Genomic DNA, 19,482 nt, shown 5'->3' with positions numbered 1-19,482 from the left:
CAAGGAAAGTTCAGTACTGGCCCAAGGAAGGGACTGACCTCCCAGTACTAAAATTAACATGATTGTAATCAAAGATTAATTTTATCTGCTATTTGCTACCTCGCTAGTACCTTGTTCATGGCTCACAAACTCAGCAGGAAGGCCTGAAATCCCTGAAAAGTTATAATTCCCAGTGGTAAAACCTTTGAGTGATGCTGTCCCCTCCCTCCTCACCCCTGCTCCCCTCTATGCCAAAAAGCCAGATGTGTCCCCCAGCAGCAGCCCCCTCTTGGGACCCACAGAAGGAGAAGGCTCCCTATGGTCCCAAGTTTCCCTTCACACTGCAGCCTGCTCTGTCGTGGTCCTTCTGCCCCATGGGAGGAGAAGACACAGCAGATGTGGTCCCAGCTGGCTTCCAGACTGCTGCTTCAAAATAATCCCTGGGCTCTGAGCTTTGGGCCTCCAGTTTGTTATTTGCAAAGAGCATGGAGAGAATTACCTACACGTGCAGATGCTTTGTTCCACAGGCTCTAACACTCCCTGAGCATCCTCACGGGACGGTGTGACCGGAAAGGCACTCACATAAGACTATCCCATGCCATGTGGGAAGAGCTGTGACAAGCACAGCCCCTGGACAGTGCTGGGGTAGGAAAGTGGAGCACCAGCATCTCCATCCTCACTTCACCCACATGGACAAAACCAGCTCTGCCTGACACAGGCTCTTCTGTGCATGGGGTCTGCCAGAGAAGAGCCAACCATGCCAAGCACTGTCTCTGACCAAACGGCAGCATTTTTGATTCAAACTATTGGTTCTCCATTGGCAGTTACCAGTTAATGCTCTAATGGTGTGTCCCTCAGTGTCACTAACCCTCAATTAGCGTTTGATTTTCTAGCTCTATGACAAAGCAGCGCCTGCGTAAGGTGACTGTGGCCTCATGCTTCCCATTTAAGGCAGGGGAGAGGGCCGGGCACGGCAGCATCTCAGGGGTTCTGGTCGTTGGGGTCACACTTCAGCATGACTTTTACCCCCTCGCCTCTCTTGGTGGTCTCGAAGGCCTCCAGAGCCTTTTCCAGGGGGAAGCGGTGTGTAACCAAGGGCTTGACGTTGATCCGCTTGGATGCCAGCAGAGAGATTGCCACAGGCCACCTGAAGGAAAGGGGAGAGCAGGAGGTGAGAGCAGTCACCAGTTTGGAGCTCCCAGGAAGGAGCCTGGAGAAGATAGAAAAATCCTCAGCCTACACAACCAAGGGGAGTTTTGCCCTCCAAAACAAAGGAGGAGCCACAAGTGTCAAGGGAGGAAGGAAGTGAAAAGGAAGTGGAAATTGCAGGAAACAAGTAGACACCTGAGGTATCAAATGCAAACCAAAACTTCTGCCTGTTGCTCCCCTCTCAGTCAGCCTCCTCACTGGCAGACTGATCACTGCAGAGGCCAGACTCACCATCTTGGTGCAGGGAGAAGAAAGGAAAAGCCTCAGTCAGCTGCCACTGTCCCCTTTGGCAGAGACTTGCTCAATTTGATTGCCTTCCCGCCCCGTCTGAATAGGCCAAATTAGAGTGATGGGGATACAAAGGGATGCAGCAGCTCATCTAATTCCCAAACTGCCTCATTTAAAGGAGCTTGACTACAGCTCATAAATCCTTCCTGGAAAACAACCTTACAGCCTTAGCTTGCTCCACTAGCAAGGAACTACAGGTCTGAACAGAGAAGAAACCAGGCTGCAAACCTCAAGTACAGGAATAAATTGAGGACAGCTGAGCTCCTCCTGCCTCCAGGGCAAGGCCAGCTTCCAGGACACTCAAAGACCTGCCTGTCCACACACCCTGCAGTTCAGCTCTTTGGAGAGAGCACATACAGCCCTCAGAGTGGCTCCAGATGTAACTTCAGGTTACACAAAATGATGAAAACTCGACAAGGTTCTTGTTAATCCCAGCATCAGCTGATGTCCAGCAAGACTGACAATGGGCTTTCCTTCCAGGGCAAGGATGGAGAACAGGGCTGGGCACCAGCATAACGCAGTGGATGTGCAGCTTGGCATAGAATGTGGCACTTGGGATGTTGACTCTGTATCCAGAATGAAGATTCCTTGTGTCCTTTGCTTTAAAATGGACAATACAATAGTCAAAGAGGTGGAGGCCAGCAGGCAGCCAGTTTCTCACAAAGCAGCAGGTATGGTCAGGGCCTAAGCTGCTGCTTAGAGATCTCCCAGCACTAAGGCTTGGAGCAGCTGCAATCTGTGTGCTCCCTGCTGTGCCATGAGCCAGCACACTTGTGGACAAGCCAGTCTCTCCCTAAACACCCCCAGCACCTGGCCCTCCCTTTCTACACGGCTTAAGATTTGAAGGCACAAGTGTGAATTACGACTTCTGTTTTCCATCTTATCTCTGCTTGCTTGCAGCAGAGTAAGGGGTTTTTATTCAGTCTCTTCCTTTCTTTGTAGCAAATGCTGCATGAAATGGGACAGCGGGACAACCCATCCGGGGGGCCTTCTTGTGGTCAAGTTTGCAGTGCAGGGCTCATGCAGGAACCGAGGCATAAAACACAGGACACATCAGACACACTGTGTGTACCACGGTGCTGACATGAGGTTTAACAGCTGTAAGGGAAAATCAGCCTCATCTGTGCCCCCTCTCCCTGTGGGAAGCACGAATTTCCTAAGGACAGACTTGGAGGCACATGAGCCCACCCTGCGGGAGACTCACGTGTTGCAGTAGCGGAATATGCCCCGGATATCCACCTCCCGCACTGCGGCGTTCACAATGGGCACTGTCACCATCTCAGGCCCCAGGCCCACCAGCACCAAGGTCCCACCAGAACGAGTGGCCTGGAGAACAAACACATAAAGACATCACATTTTGCAAAACACCAGGGCCTGTGCAGTGGTCTGTACAAAAACTAAAGGCACATTTTGTGGCTGTAATGGACAGCCCAGGACATGGCAGAGAGAGAAGCCAGGGGAGAAGCAGGAGGCTGTCATGGCCTGTAAGCGTGATCCACAGAATAAACAAAGCTTAACAAGCAACCTTTCAAAAATCTCTGAAGGATTTCAGTATCTAAATCTCATTCTGAGAAATGGCTGCCACTTTTGAGTACAAAAAGCACTTTTGGATTTCAAAGGGAGAGATTTAAACCTAAGAGCCTAATGCTCCATGGGGATTTCTCTCTTTGCAGCTTGTTTGTCTCAATGTGAAACTGCACCACTTTCTCCAGTGTCTCCCATCAGGAAGTTCATGACAGCAAAACATCCTTTCCTCAACTGCTTTCTTCTTCTACTGGAATGAATTTTCTTAATTATTCTCCTGATCTGTACATAACTTCAGCTTATTGGAAGATGGTGGCCTACTTGTACTGCCCCCTGACACTCCTGCGTGGCCACGCTTGGGTTCTGGAGGTCTTACTCTGGTAAGTGGTAAAGCACCTGAGCATCGCACCAGACACTTATCCCCATGCTGACTACCAAGATGTTAACTCTTCAGCTGTCTTTCTTACTTTGTTGTCTGATGAGCACTTTCCCTTCCCCACACCAAACTCACTGACACTGAGCACCACGGGAGCGTAGTAAGAGCCGCTCACTGCAGCGTCCCTGCAGCAAGGCCACCCTGCTCCTGTCCCACCCTGGGGACAGGAGGTACTCACATAAATGCCAGTCTGGATGCAGGCTTGCACTCCTGTACACTCCACAGTTATCTCGGGCATGCAGCCAAGCACACTTTCCACTTTGGAGGCCACCTCCTGCGGGGTCTCGTTCTTCACCTGAACGATGAAATCTGCCCCCACCTCCTTGGCTTTTTGCAGGCGAGGGGCAGATATATCTGGAGAAAAGGCAAAACAAGTCAAGAACTGGAGCATTTCATGAAGCAGAAGGCGAGAAAGAACCTGAGCCTGCAGTCTGCTTCCTACCCCCATCTGGAGTATTTTGGTGACCAGCTGCTAGATCTCTCAGGAGAGAGGACAGCATTGGTTACATGGCAGGACAAGGTGGGAAACTGCCCCTGCTAGTTATCTACTCAAGAATTTATGTGGAACAGCAAGACCAAAGGGCTTCCCACCCTTGGTGCAAGAAGACTGATACCAACGAGCCACTATTAACTGATGGAAGCACATGTCTGAGGTCTGAACATGTGTTCATACGGCAGCACACAACCAGGACAGGAAAGGGTCTGTGCTCCCTCCCTGGAGTTTGATGAGGAGGCAGGGACAGGATCTGCTCACTGCTCTGGGCAGGCAGAGAAGGATGAGTGATGAGGACAACTTAAAGACGCAGGAGATGCCAAAGGCTTTCCAGCTGCAGAAGATGGTAGGAAAAAGGACTGTAAAAATATTATGCACACACTCAGTGAGTTAACCTAGGGAGGAGCCAACGATGAAGCAAAAAACCACCACTGACTTCTGCATTTTCCTTCCCAGGCTCTCAGGATAATTTATTGCTCACACCTTCCAGGATATCTCTCAGAGGACACTAAGCAGAGGGAAGGCTGCTCTAACCTTGCACCCTAATCGCCCAGAAACCACCTGGATACAGATGGCACAGCGCCAAGAAGCCTTTCTGACAGGAGATGCCAGGCTCAGCAGACCATCAATGTGGCTATCTCACTTCTAACTGTACTGGATGAGGGCAGACCCTGAGCTCTCTGAGGGCTTCCTCAATGATGCTTTCAGCTGAACAAACCTCAGAATGCTTTAGCTGTCAGCACTAAGTGTGTCCCTGTTGCTACCGACCTCTCCCACCCTTTTACCCTCCTTGCAGCAGCACTGGACGCTGCTGAGCATCTCAAGCAGTTTCTATCACAGATGAATAAGCAGGCAAGCCCAAAAAAACAAAAGGAGTAGATCTGGCAGTGTGGTGACCTCAGATACCCCACTAACACAGGAATAAAATTGGTGATGATAAACGTCTGCTAGGGCACGGCTGTTCTCTGGTACTCTGTGCAGAAGGATCTTTACAGCATATAAATGTCTTCTGAAGATCCAAAAAAATGTTTTGTACAATAGAGTGAGATGCCCTGGTATGTAGCCAAACTGTCTCTTCTCTTCCATGCTCCCTGGAAGGAAGCCACCCATCGCTCTCCAGGCACCACTGATTATCAGGACATCTCTGGAGATAAGGAGGAAGAGTGGCATTTCCCAGGCAGAAACAACCTCTTCACCTTGCACCAAAGTGGTGGTCTACAGGGGCGTGCGTCTTGGCACTGGAAAAGACATCTGGACCAAAGCTGGAAACTGAGCTGTAACAGCCAAGGTTTTCTACACCCAAGATTGAGGAGTGAGCAATGTCTGCTGCCACAGGTCCTCAGCTTGAAAACTCAGGAAACGATGGCTTTGCCACGGGCGTGCTCCTCTCCAGGACACACAGCACACCCACCCACCACAAACTGGAAAACACCCATCTCACCAGGGCACAGGCTTCAGAGAAGTCAGAGATGGGGATAGGGGAAAAAATATCAAGAGAAGGAGGATGAGGCCTCCGCTCTGATATGATCTGCTCTGACTCAGCCCCAGCGCTGGGAGGAAGCCAGTCCAGAGGCCCAACCCTGCCCACGACACGGTGAGTGGGATGTCACTGATGGACACTTCTGCACCGGCAGCAGGTGGGCTCAGAGTGCTGGGGGCAGGCACACCCACAGGGATCAGCATGCAGGAGGCTGGTGGAAGGGGTTTCAAGAAGGGCTATCAAAGGGTAATAAAATGCAGATGAAGGAGGAAAAGCCAAGGCTGGAAATTAAGGGCAGCATCACCCCAAAAGCTTTGATGTAGGCATTTGTTCCTAGGGCTGCAGGAGGCATCAGTCATGTCTGTCCCTGTCAAGCTCTGAGCACTGGGCCTCAGGCCACGCTTGACCCTCTGCTGCCTGAGCGGCACTCAGACACCTCCCATCAAGCAAGACCATGGGCAAGAGCAGTTCTGAGGCATCTGAAGTGCTAAGAAACCCTTCTGCCTGGCACAGCTGATGTCTCCCAGACCTCAGTTGTAGGGGAAGAAGACCACAGGAGCTCAACGGTGCTCCCAGCAGTGGCCCAAAATCCCCATGAAGTTTGGTGTCAAAGCATCAGCTGGCACCAGACACAGCTGGAACCAGCCAATTAGAGTATCTGCCCAGTCACTAACAGATTTTACACTATCTCTTTGGCAGAAACACAACCAGAAGCAGAGTACTGGAGCAACAGGCCCCACCAACCCATGCATTTCAAAGTGGTCATAAAAGTCACTCTCAGACAGCAACCCCCCCACACCTTTCCTATAGTCAGTTCTGGTTTGCTGACCTGCTCAGAAGGGAAGTCCTCACATGAGAGGCATGCAGGATGCAGCAGCAATACCATCAGACCTGGTCAGGGCTCTGATAACATCTTGGTACACCTGGCCTGAGTGAATCACCACAAAGCACTTACTGAAGCTGAGAGGTGAAGGTTACTGTATTACTTAGAGCTCCAGATACTTCTGAGTCTTGAGAAGGACCAAGCTGTTTGGGATTTAAACCTTCCTGTTGCTGAACTTCACTCAACTCTTGGGAAATGGGTCAATTATATACTTAAAGGGTTGTATCTTGCCTCTAGTCAGAAATTTGTTTTCACTTCCCAGCCACTGAAGCTAATTAAAGTTCTGGCTGCCAGGCTAAGAGTAGCCTGATCTTGTGTCTCTACTCCCAAGGAAGTTATTGAATTACACTGAAGCTTCTAATGATGCTTTATGAGGCAACTTAATAGGCAAATATTCTGGAAGCCCTCATGCCTTCTATGTTGATCTTCTTCCACACAGGAGTGCAGTTACTCATCTTCCCTGACCTTGATTCCCAGGGTTTCTGGAGGTGTCAGCACCCACGACATCAGATTTAGATAGCACAAGGGGAATAGTTTCCCTTAAGTGCCTCACAGGGTGAGGCAAGACAGCCCAACACCACCACATGAATACCCAAGCTGTCACTTCACTTGCTGGGGAAGAAGGCTGCTCTTTGACATGCCTCTGAGGAGAGAAACAGCTTTTCAGAGCAACAGCCATGTCCACAGCAAGGCCAAAGGATGGGAGAAGGTTGTCCATAAATATCAATCACAGCCACTCAGCAGAGGAGTGGAGTAAACCAAGGGAAGAGCAGATGAGGACCCATGAAACAATCCATCTTCTGCACCCAGCTGCAGCCCATTAGAGCTATCAAACATTCTGCTCAGAAGGCAGAACACTGCTCTGCCAGGAATAAAGCACAGCAGGGAGAGGGCAAAGGTTATCAGAAGCAGCTTTATCAGGAGAGCTGCTGTATCTGGGAGGAAAGGCAAACTCTGGCATACAGAAGCCTGGGGAAGGGTAGGGCTGAGCAGTAGTTGTTAGCCACAGTGCCAGCCACTTGCCAAGAGTCTCAGAGAACAGACCCCAACTTTTCAAAATTTGTTGACTCCTGGTGTGCCAAAGACATTCACTGCATAAGCTGCAGGAGCTGAGTTCTCCCCTAGTCAGGAAAAAGCTTTTCTAGATATTCTGATATTTGCATGCAGCTTGTCAAAACAAACACAAACAATCTGAGCCTTAAATGCTGCTCAAAGCTCTTCACAAACACATCATAAAAATTCCAGGCAATGAATTTCAAGCACCTGGTGGCAAAGCACAAGAGAGCCTTTGTGGGCAGCCACCTTGCAGGTGTTGGCTCCTAAAGCTGACTTGAAAATCAGTTCCTTGAGAAGGGCAGTAAAATCCCCAGTGGCAACGAGCCAAACTAAACCCATTCTTCAGCTCATGTCACGTACAAATATTTGATGGGACAAGCACCTCCCATGGGTGTCTCTGCCAAACACCTCTCCAGGTGGGAGATGTCTACAAGTCAGGATCATTACCTAGGCCAGGATGAAGGGGTTAATCCCACATGGCCAAGCTTGCTGAGCCTACAAACCATGTACCAAGAACTTCCTATGGCCACCTGCAGCCCTGTGGCAACATGCTACCCAGACCTGCTTGCCAAAGGTCCCCAGGAGCAGCCTACAGGCAGAGGCACAGCAGCTCCCTGTGTACTAGGAGGAACACAGGCAGGCAGGAGTGGGAGGGGGGTGTCATCTGAATCAGCTGCCTCAGCCCCACCACCCCCTGCCAGCTCACCAAGCCCTTCCCCACCCAAGGACTGGGTCACCCACGAGCTCCTGCACCAGCTCACCTCAGCACAGCATGGTTCCTCATATATGATTCAAGAGGTAGAGCTGCTTTTCATGCTATAGAAACGATCATTCTCAAATTACAACATTTCACAAAATCTGAGCCCTGGACTGATCCCATCCCCCAAGCACAAGCCTGTAGGGTGGGGCCAACAAAGCAAAAGTGCCCTGTACTTGGCAGCAGGAGATTTAGGGAGGAGAAAGGCAACCCCTGCCTTAGGTTTTGTTTCCAGCTACTACTGAAGGGTGCTTCCACAAAGGCAAAAGGGTGGGACCTGAATTTTGTCTCTCAACCCCAAAATGGAAACATGCTAATCGAGAGGTCAAAAATACACCTGCCTGAAGTGTAGGAGGTGCAGTAGCAACCTTCTGAAAGGTCCAGCTTGGGGCTTTGGCTCCCAAAACTCTGTAGCAACTTGTGCTCATTGTCTAGCTGTACCTGTAATTGCTCCTGCCAGCCACTGCCTCGCAGAAGCATCAGAGAGCAGCAGGAGGAGCTGGAAACACCACTTTCAGGCCCTGTTTATTAGGATTCCCTCCAGAGAGGCACACACTAATACTCCATCCATGAACAGACTTTCCATCATGCTTGGACTGCCTCCCCCAGCAGTTACCTTGCAGGAATAATTTGGAACTAGTCAAAGTGTTTTATTTTGGGAAATAGGCCCACTCTTAAAGGTCAAAAGGACTTACCAGTAACTACCACAGCTGCTGCACCCATCATTTTGGCAATGATCACATTAACGAGGCCAATTGGTCCTGGGTAAAGAGGAGAGAGGAAAATACACAGCTGCCAGAAAGCACCAGCCACAGGCTCTGGACATGCCCAGAGCTCAGCATGTTCCCAGGCTTAAGGAGGCTCCAGCTGTGCAGCTCTGGGATCTCAGCATCACCATGACCAGCTGGTAGTGAGGCCAGCTGCTGAGAGAGCAGCTATTGCTACAGCAGGGCTCTGTGAGGAAAAGGCCACCCCACTCCTCCTCCCCCTGGAGCTGGCAGGCTTGGCACATCCAGATCCTGCACTTGGCATTTGGGCTTCTCCAAAGGCAGCACGGGCAGGGACAGCCTCCAGGTCCCCCTCAGCACCCCTGTCACTCTGCCAACACCCCCGCTCACAGCAGAGCCTGAAGCACAGCTTGCATCCTGCCTGTCCCCCTCCAGGCCCTGGCAGGCAGAGACCCCCAGTGCTGAATGTGTTCATCCTACCAGAGCCAGACACAAAGACTTTGCTTCCCAGAGTGACTCCTGCTCTTTTGCAGGCGTGGATTCCCACAGAAAGGGGCTCGATAAGGGCTCCTTCTTCAAAGGTGACATTATCTGGAAGCCTGCAAGAACCAGACACAAGTAATAGTCACCAAAGAGGTTTGTGAGGGTGAGAGAAAAGCCATGGCATTCAAAGACCAAACCTGAGTCTAAGCCACAATGGCAAGAGACACTCTCTTCCTTGGTCTGAGGAGTGCAGGGCTGGAAGATGCTTCCAGAAGCACTGCCTCCTTCCCTCCTCTGAAGCAGCATCAAGTGAACCCAAACTATTTACCAGTGAGGTCTGTCCAAGCACCAAACAAGGGAACCACAACCTTATCTCTCCAGTACTTGGTGAGTCAGCCCCAAAACTCCTCTTACGCTCACTCTCTTTGGAATAAACCCCCACAGCTGCATAAGCTGCCCCAAAGGCTGCCCTATGGTTGGGACCCACCAGTGAGCTCCCAGCCCCCTTGTCTGGGTTGAATGGTTTGGCTTTTTGCTTTTAAAAAATACATTACTGCCAATAGTACTGCTACAACAAGCAGAGGCAGCCAGATCCGGGTCTCCCCTGGATTCAGTCTGAGGTGAATTCCCCTGATGCATCAAGTGTTTCAACCACTGGACTGCTCCCAGCATGCACCCTCCTGGCAGGCAGGGAAAAGGTGTGCAATGGGTGTGCACCTTTTGGACAGAAACAGCACTGTAAGGCAGCAAGCCTAAGGGATGGAAAAAAGCAGAGGGGGCAACGAAAACCTTCTGAACTGCTGACAGAAATAAATCACAACCCTCTGGAAAGCCAGTGTTAGCTGTGACACAGCGGGTGGTGGGAACTCTGGTCTGTGAGGAAGGTCTTTCTGACAGCCCTGGGAAGCTGGAGGTCAGGTCCTGGCCAGGCCAACACAAAGCCAAAGTAAGGGAAATGACAGCTGTGGGAAGACAGCTGTAAGATACCTGCATGTCCCTTCTCTCAGGGAGGCATTAAAGGGCTGACCCCAAGAGTTCAGTTGTCTTACTAGAGTTTAGCATCACATTTGCTAATAATACTGGGTCTGGCAGGGGAGGGCAGCTTTGCAGAGTGATCCCACCTCCATCAAATTACTCAGAACATCCAAGGCAGAGTCTTGCTGCCAGCAGCAGGACAGACGATACCTGCACAAACATGTGAGAGCCCACTGACCTCAGACATCATCTTTTCTTAGCAAATCTGTGATGGCAGAGTGACTTCATGCCAGGGAATCTGCTCTGCATCAGATGGCCATGGCACTGCTGATCTAAAACTGGGAGCAGCAGATGCAGGCCTTGCAGTTCAAAGCTTAAATAAATAAATAAATAAATAAAGCAAAGTTCTGGAAGAAGACAGCTACAAAGCAGATACTTCTTCCCAAGAAAAAAACTGTGATGTTGTAAGACAATGTTATTTAAACAACACACAGGACATCTGTGACAGTGGCTGCAGACAGTGAGAAGTCTGTCCCATCCAGACCAGCATCTCATCCTGACAGCAGCTGCTTGGGATCCACTTTTGAGGAAGCTTCCTGCCTGAGGACTCTCATATGAAGAGCATTCAAATGCCTCTTTCTGCCCAACAGGATCCTGAATGCTTCCTCTGCAGTCACCAAAGATCAATCCCAAGGACATTCTGCTGATGGAGCCACCAGTCCCTTAAAGACCAAGAAAGAACAAGTTCCACAGGCAGAGCAGTCTTAGGGGGCTGCTACCTCAGACTATTTTACCTCCTTGTGTAAATGCACTTCTGTGGGCACAGCATTCCAGAGGTTTATTCAAGTTTCTAGTGAACTCACCAGAGTACTTAAGCACTGACTTGCTTTGAAGCAAAATGAATCAGCCCTGCCACAATTAAAAACACCCTGAAGTTTGCTGAACAGGATATGAAAACAGATGTGGAATGCTGGCAGCTTAGCCAGGCCACCCAGCATCACAACAAAAAAGCAACTTAGCTCTCTGTTCCCCTGCTGCTCAGAGCAGGATGACTTTGTTTCAAATGACAGAAAAAAAGGGTCAGCCACAACTGGGGGGCTTCCTGAAAACGAGCAGCACAGCTATCTCAGCTCAAAGAATCAGACCTTCAGGCACCATCATAAGAAGGCAAGGACATAAAAAGACAGCAGAAAAGCAACAAAGAGCAGGGAGCAAATGGGAAAAGAAAAATCATTAAAGGGTAGAACAGTGGTGACATCCCAAGAAACATGCAAGAAAAGTTTGTTTATATCTGCCACCAAGAGGGATAAAACTACACCTGACTAACAAAATGTTTTGCAACGTGGCTGCCATCCAAGCCTTAGACATGTTATTTTTGGATCAGAAAGCAACAAAATCTGCCGTGTTCCGAGGAGAGAGAGTGCTTACTGCAACACTCAAAAGGGCCAAGAGGTGATCGCTCCAGCTAATCCCTGCCAGGGTGTGAATGCTTCTTTGCAAAGGGAGCACAAACTCACTTGTAGCAGTAGTTGGCATTGTGCTTGTAGTAGTGACACAAGTTGCCATCATCAGGAGGAGTGGCACAGAAGAAGAGGGTTGGAGACAAGTTGTAGCGGCCACTTCTGCAGAACTCATCCACTTCTCTGGGTACTCCAGGTTCGATGGCCACTCGGTCACCTGGCAGGGGGAAAGCAGCCTGAGTTACTCAGGAGGAAGGTGGGCACACAGTTATGAGAAGCACAAAGCAACCACCCAAGATAGCATGAAACCTTGGCCCAGGAGAAGCCTGAGGGACATGTGCTGACACACCACACCTCACATGCCTCCTGCCACTTCCTTCATGGGGGCCTCATGACCAAGAGTTAGTTGAAAAAAGCTGGTCTTTCAGAGGCACACACAGCAGATGGGAGCTGGGTCACCTGCACTGCAGATGAAAAGGCAGCCCTGACCCCAGGCAATCACACAGTGACCAGATTTTTTTCAGAATCCCTAAAAATTGAAAGAGGAAACAATTAGGAAAAAGCAGGTAAGCTCTGCTGGCCACCACACTGCCAAGTGGAAAGGGTGGCTCCTTGAGAAGGAAGCTTATGGTGCAGAAGCACATGCAGGAGTCAGCCAGGACTTAGCTGGGAACAGAGACATCTTGATGCTCTGATGGAGTAACCCAGACTTCTGGAAGGATTCACACTGCAGGACAAAGAGTAATTATTTAATTGCAGTCACAAAAGCAGGATGGATTAAAGACAACAACTGCATGTCTGTAAGTATGCAAGGGACATGGGACAGCCCATTTTATTTGGCAGAGCAAGCCAATCAAAGGCAAATCTCTCGGCAAAGCTCTCCAACAGGCTTGCAGTCAGCCACTGGAGCAAGCAGCATGATGGATGGAAGTAAAGAGCCATCCAGCTCACTGCACTGCCTCTGCTGTGGCCAGAGCGGGATGCCCTGGCACCCTTAACGTCCCTCTGACTCCTGCTAGCTCTTCCCTGTCCTCCCCACCCTGCCAAAGTTGCTGTCATCAGTAAACTTTGCAAAATTCTCTGTTCATCCCATTTCCTAGGACACTCATGAGCACAGTGGACTGTGGAGGTCCAGGTCACGGGGCCTGGTAGAGTTGTTCCAGTGACCTCTCTCCACTGCAGGAGGCCATTTGCTCCTTCAAGAACACAGACAGTGAAGAAACATTAACAGCAGGTTGTTGGCAAGAGCAATGCACATGGTTTCTGAAGCTTTATCTAGCTGCTTCAAAAGGCACCCTGTGCCAGCATACACTCTGCTTGCATTTATTAAAATAAAGTCAGATCAGCTCAGGATGGCCCAGGATAAAACATACCTAAGAAATACCATGAAGTAGAGTGCCCAGGCTGGGTGATTAATAGCAGCACAGTCATGCTCTGTGAAAGAGAAGGTCACACTGTGCAGTTCACAGCTCAGAACATCAGATACACTTATTTAACCAAAAAGCACAGCCCATTCACACAGTCTCAGGAACTGCATAGCAAATAACAAAAAATAAAAAGGCAGTTTTGATTCAATTACCTGGTTTCAGATGAGTCACTCCTGGTCCCACTTTGACCACAGTCCCAGAAGCTTCATGCCCCAGCACCATGGGGCTCTTCACAACAAAATTCCCAATCCGACCGTGCTGCCAGTAGTGAACATCAGACCCACAGATCCCAACAGAATGCATCTGCAGGAGGACCTCTGCCAGGAAAAGAAGGAAGGTTCCTTGGAGAAAAACTTACCTTCTTGGGCACTAGGAGGGCAGCATGTGTACTGTCCCTGTGCCCCACCATGAAGGCCATTCCAGCAGTGAAACATCTGAATTTACTAGCAGGAAATAAAATGTACAAGAACTGCACGTGTACCCATTGGGATGGGTGGCAGATTTGTGAGACACCTGCTGAAAAACGGATCTAGACATGGATTTACAAATCAGGGAAGCTTAAAATAATGCTAAGACCCCAGTCAACAAAAGCCAATACAATCTAAAAGGGGCATGGCTATTACTGGAACAAAAATAAAAGAGTGAGTCCATTTAATTTTTCCTTTTCCCTAAGCTATGACTTCAGCCCTGGAGAGCTGGTGAACCAAATTTCTATCAGCCCATGTGCCTGGGCTGTTAATATTTAGTCGTGCAATAAGATCATCTGGCATGTCCCAAGAGCTGTTTAATGTAAAATACATGTACTGATGAATCAGGGAGCATTAAAAAAACAGATGAAGGGGGGTATATCTGAGACTGCCACAGCTCTTGTCAGGTGGATGCAGCACTATCTTTTTATCAGCCACATTATTATAATTTTTATTAATATTGCATTCTGGAATATTGTTATTTTTTTGCATTGTTTTATACTTTCTGAGAAATATCTCTCTATAAAATAAAGGAGCAACACAAGAGAAGGAGAAAAGAAAGAGATTAGTAAAGAAAGCAGACAGCAGCAGTCATCTCTAGACCTACCATTGGGACCTGGTTCCGGGACTGGACGGTTTTCCTATGGATAAAAAGGAAAAAAGAAATGCATTCAGCTGCTTGTGCATAGCCCTGGGAACACCTTGTGGAAAGTCAGTCCAGGTCAGCTCAGGAGAATCTGTAAGTGGATCAAGTTTTTGGTTCTGCCTGCTCAGCAAGACATTGCTGTGCTGTGAGGAGAGACCTGGATATGCAGCCCCCCTTCCTGCCTCAGATCACCTCATTTTGTTGGCACAGTGGAGTAAAGTGGGCAGACACTACAAGTGAGCACACAGCCAGCTTCTAAATCCACTCCCCAAACTGTTTTGCAGTAATTCCCCCTTCTCTGCACAGGAAAGAGCCACATACTAAACCTTTCAGCCTTGAAGCAACCTCCAGTGTCAGCTGAATCCTTCATCCCACCAGCTGACATAAAGATTCACCTTCCCTAACCAGAAATATTTTTACTCCATAATAACTCGAAGGATACATCAGTGGTAAACATTACTGTAATTGGATTTAAAGCTCCATCCTCTTGTAGTTGGCATGACACCTTTTATGAGAAATGCTAAAACCAGAATTGCACCAGTAGTCACTTCATTCCAAGCCACCCTTCCACCCAAAAGGTCTACAGTACTGAAATGAGCTCCCTCAGCTGTCTCAAAAGACAAAGGAATCATTTTGTTGGGTTTAACAACATCAAGATACTCACTTAGCACCAGCCCCTAGGTTCATGTCTCTAAGGAAAGCTCCATCAAAGTGGTGCTAACAATGAGCTCCTCAGAACCCGTCTGCCTCTCAAAATTTCGTGCAGTTTAGACCCACAGCCCCAAACTGGGCACAAGACCTTTGAGCAGCTCCTCTTCAACAATGTGGTGCATGCACCTTTCAGAGTCCTTTCTTTCTCCTTGCCAGGGCATCTTCAGAAAGCAAGAGAATTGATCTCTGGACTTGAGAGATGAGCTTTATAGAAGTCCTCCAAGTATCAGCTTCACCAGTTAGAAGCTGCTATGTCGTGATGAGACATTTTCTGCTGCCCTGCTGCAGGGAAAGCAGGGTACCCCTCCCTGGTTTTGGGGAGCACTGTCTTGCACCTTAGCTAGTTAAATACATTTGCAATCCCAGCATGTTCCTTAGCTTACACTTGTTACTTCACTGTTGCCTTCGGTGAGGCTTGGCGACCTGGTTCAAGGACAACTCAGCAACCACCCCAGGTTGCTTGGACCATCAGCACACAGACATCAATATGATGGATGGCAAATGGCGTTTATTCTTTGGAAACACCTTGTTTTATAGCCTAGGTTTACATCGTCACTTCCGCCTGCTTGCATCAGGGGTCCATAAATCTATTGGTTGTCCAAGGGTCTAAATCTTTCCGTACAGCGCGGAATCTTCCGGTCGCCAGACCCTAACTCCCACACTTCACCAATCACCCCAAAAAAACATGAGAAGAGAAATTCAGGAAGCGGACACTCAAAGCACTGCTGGATAACTGGTGCTGGAAGGGCTCAAATTCTGTTGACTGGAGTGCAAATCAAAGTACAACTCAACTGACAGAGATTTTCAATGCTCAGAACTCCATCTGCATTTCTTTCTATGTGGGATGTTTGCTTTGTCCCACTAAGGGTGCTGCCAAGAGCTTTAGTTTTTCAAAGAAGTTGACTCAAAGCCCCTTATGCAGAAAATGTCTAATACATGTGCAGCCTGGTAACACAGCAGAGGTAGTGACTGCCTCAGTCATCTCAAAGGAACAGAAGAGTCCATGCTGATCCATAAAGCAAACCAACTTGCAGCTGAAAATGTGTATTTGGCATTCCTCAGCCTAGAGAAAAACATTTTTTTATTTTCTTGTTTTCAGTAGCAGCTGTTCCAAAAAACAGACAGGTTGGTGGGAAGTGAATCCTCCAGCCTGATTCCTAGAAAACAGAGAGTCACCAAACTGGGAGGCACCAAAGTATTTCAGGACACAAGTCCTGCTCTCTGTTCACTGAGAAGTTCAGGGACAGAACTGCTGTGAGCATGTGAAGCAAATGCAGCAAATGTTGTCTATGAAAGAAAACATATAAAGAGTAGAGATGGTACATGCACAAAACCCAAAAAACCTCAAGGACAGCAAACGGGAGCCTGTGGCAACTGCCCAAGGTCAGCAAGACAGTAAACAAAGAAGCAACCAACACATTTTTATGTAGTGCAGGTCGGCTATAGAAGTCATGGTCTCTGCATGGGCAACACATCCACAAGCATTAAGAAGGGTGTGGGAAGTATGGAGAAAATAATCTTGGCTGTCCTTAGGTGTCCTGCAGATACCAAGTTCAGCGTTCACGACTCCCCACGAGGTCAGTGGGGCAATGCATGGAGTGCCATTTGCATTGAGGCAAAGAAATTTTAGGAAAATCACACCCCAAGGAGCTGTGTAAGATCAGGGGAGCACTGACGACCACCTCTGGTGTCTCTAGCCACGAAAACATCTCCAGGAAAACTCATGTATCTGGACATGTCAGATACGTTTGGATATCAGCACTGCAGATGGGATGCAGCCAGCATCCACCCTCACAAGTCTCATATACCTTTCTAAATCACAGGGTTTTGAAAATGTGTTCCTTAAGGGACCACCTGAACTGTCATCCACTGTGACTTACTTGCAGTACAGGTCAGACTGCGTGTGCCTCTAGTGAAATAGCAGCTGGATGAGAAGGGGCTGGCAGCCACAGGGGAATTACCCGTGCAAACACAGCTTACCCTTTGGCATGTGTTGCTTGACCTGTGCAGAAGTAGTAAAAAATCAACTTTTTCCCGTGACAACCATCCCCTAATCCTGCTGCAGGTATCCAAAGTGCAAGGGCCCCGCCGCCAGAACTTTTTGTACAGACTTTGCCTGCTCATGTTTGCTTGTTTGGCACTCGCCAAACTGGCACCGCCGAGCACCGCAGCGATTCCGCACCCATTTCTGAGCCTCCGCCTGACACCGCGAGGGGACGATGCCACCTGAGCCCCGCACACACACCTCACCCTTAGCCCTGCTCTCCGGGCCTCCCGACCCAACAGCACCCGCTGCGGACTTGACCCGCTCCCCATCCCCTCTTTCCCCCGAGCCACTCAAGAGAGGTCCCGGGGGAGCAGCCCCCCGCTTCGGGCTCTCCTCGCCCCACGGCTGAGCCCCCTCGGGCACGGGGCTGCCGCGTACCCTCCCCACGCCCAGCCCGGGGGCCGGTTCAGCTCAGTGCAGCCGGAGGGGGACACCGAGCGGCAGCGACCCCTCACCCCGGTGCCGGGAGCTCGGGCCCGTTGGGGATCCGAACCCCGCGGGGAGCTGCGCGCCGGCGCTGCAGGGCGGCCCGGCCCGGCACATCCGCCCCGGGCCCACGGCGGAGCGCGGCCCCGCTCCCCGGCTCTCTATGCCCGGCTGCCGCCGAGGCGAACCGCACCGAACCGAACCGCACCGAATCGCACCGCGGCATCCGCGGTGCGTCCCGCTCCCCCCGGCCCGTACCAGGCGCAGGTCCCCGGCTCGGTGCACCACCACGGCCAGATTCTGCCCCCGCGCTGCCATGGCTCGGCCGCGCTCGGGTCCCAGCGCCAGCGGCTGTGCCTCCCGCGGCGGGGCCGCCCCTCTGCCCCCCGCCGCCCTCCGCGCCCGGCCCGGCGCCGCCCCCCTGGCACGGAGCGAGAAGGTCCAAGCGCAGGCCCCGGCACCAGGCCCGGGCACAAGCCCCAGGCCTCGGTGTCAGGCCCGGGCTGCAGGCCCAGGCCAGAGCGGCGAGGGGAGCCCGAAGCGTGATCCTCCAAGGCCAGGCTGGGCCTCCCCCAGCGGGAGCTCGGAGTCCGGCAGCCCGCATTAGGGCCCCTCAGCCCTCCGAGACGGGCACGGGGATCCCAGTGTTCAGAGTGCAACATGTGCCGTGCCCGCCCGTGATTCTGTGCTAAATGGTTTGGGTTGGATCATCCCACCACCGGTATGGAGCCAGCATAGGGAGCCAGCACCATGCACTTGGGCTAAAATTCAATAAAATGGGGTGGTGGTGGGGTGGAGAGAGTGGACTTGCACGGAGCCAAGCAGAGGCAGCATCATTGGGATGTGGGTATCTCAGCTGGGAGAATGGCTTATTGGGGAAACCTCGAGATGACGGGGATTCTGGGTTTCAGGGTTTAGAGATATTCTGCCCAAGATCCTTGGCTAGTGGAGCTGGCAAAGATCTCAGGAAGGTTAAGCACTCCAGTGCTCCCTAAGAGCTGAAAGCTTCCCCAGTTTGACTTCCTTGGAAAAACATAAAGTGTGCAGGAGATGTCTCACAAAGTTGCCAGAACCAGCTAAAAATAGCCTGCACTTCTAGTATTATTGCTTCCTCCTGCTCCTGCCAAGGAGTGTGTCTATGAATTCGTCTTCCTCATTGCAAAACTGTTTCATGTCTGGGGCAGATGAGGGTTGGTGCCTTTCTCGCCTCCCTGTAATGCTTATCTGAGTCCCAGTCAGGATGAAATCAGTGGCTGGGGCAGAGGAGGGAGTGGGTGTGCAAGGGAGGCTGCAAGGAAATGCCTCATTCCACGTTTACACAGCAACACGATTCCTGCCACATCCTCAGAGGATGAAGCAGGAATGTTTACATTTCTGCAAAGCATGAAAAAATCATAGAATCACAGACTCATCATGGTTGGAAAGGGCCTTCAAGGTCATAGAGTCCAGCCATCAGTCTTACATTAGCTTAACCTCTAAATCTTCCCCCAAAGTGCCCCATCTACCCATTTTTTGAATGATGCGGTGAGTAGGGATGGTGACTCCACCACCTCCCTGCCCAAGTGGTTTCACGTTTACAGTGAAGACATTTTACCTAATATCTCATCTGAACCTACCCTGGTGCAACCTGGACCCATTTCCTCCTGTCCTGTCTCTAGTCATGAGGGAGAAGAGGCCAATGCCCAGGTCACTACCACCTCCTTTCAGGTAGTTGTAGAGAGCAATAAGGCCCCCCTCAACCTCCTTTTCTCCAGGCTACATTATAAGTGTTTTACAATATAAACCCAATAGAAACTCTGTTGCCACAGTTATGTATTAGGCACCAGAGTAGGAACAGAAGTTTTCCAAATTCCTGGTTCTTTTGAACAGTTCCTGTGTAGCACAGAGAGGTTAGTGTAGATGTATTCAAACAAACCACATGAATCAGTGAAAACTGTATTAACTTCCAAAAAGGCAAGGACTCAAACTTCTACATGCCTCAATGACTTATCTATAGAGAGTGAATAT

General features: G+C 50.2%; 1 protein-coding gene across 1 annotated transcript; it reads right to left on the bottom strand.

The window, feature by feature from the left end:
* Window positions 1-449: 449 nt before the first annotated feature.
* Window positions 450-17,858, bottom strand: SORD (sorbitol dehydrogenase). Its single transcript, XM_030457226.1, has 9 exons — window positions 17,734-17,858; window positions 14,253-14,286; window positions 13,331-13,495; window positions 11,809-11,968; window positions 9,314-9,432; window positions 8,801-8,866; window positions 3,615-3,790; window positions 2,681-2,802; window positions 450-1,126 (listed from the first exon to the last, which is right to left on the bottom strand). The coding sequence occupies exons 1-9, from the start codon at window positions 17,791-17,793 to the stop codon at window positions 961-963; spliced, it is 1,068 nt and encodes a 355-aa protein (XP_030313086.1). The 5' UTR covers window positions 17,794-17,858; the 3' UTR covers window positions 450-960.
* Window positions 17,859-19,482: the final 1,624 nt, after the last annotated feature.

The sequence above is a fragment of the Calypte anna genome, chromosome 10 (assembly GCF_003957555.1).
Source record: "Calypte anna isolate BGI_N300 chromosome 10, bCalAnn1_v1.p, whole genome shotgun sequence".
NCBI classification, from domain to species: domain Eukaryota; kingdom Metazoa; phylum Chordata; class Aves; order Apodiformes; family Trochilidae; genus Calypte; species Calypte anna.
This window is presented reverse-complemented; position numbering and strand designations above follow the sequence as displayed.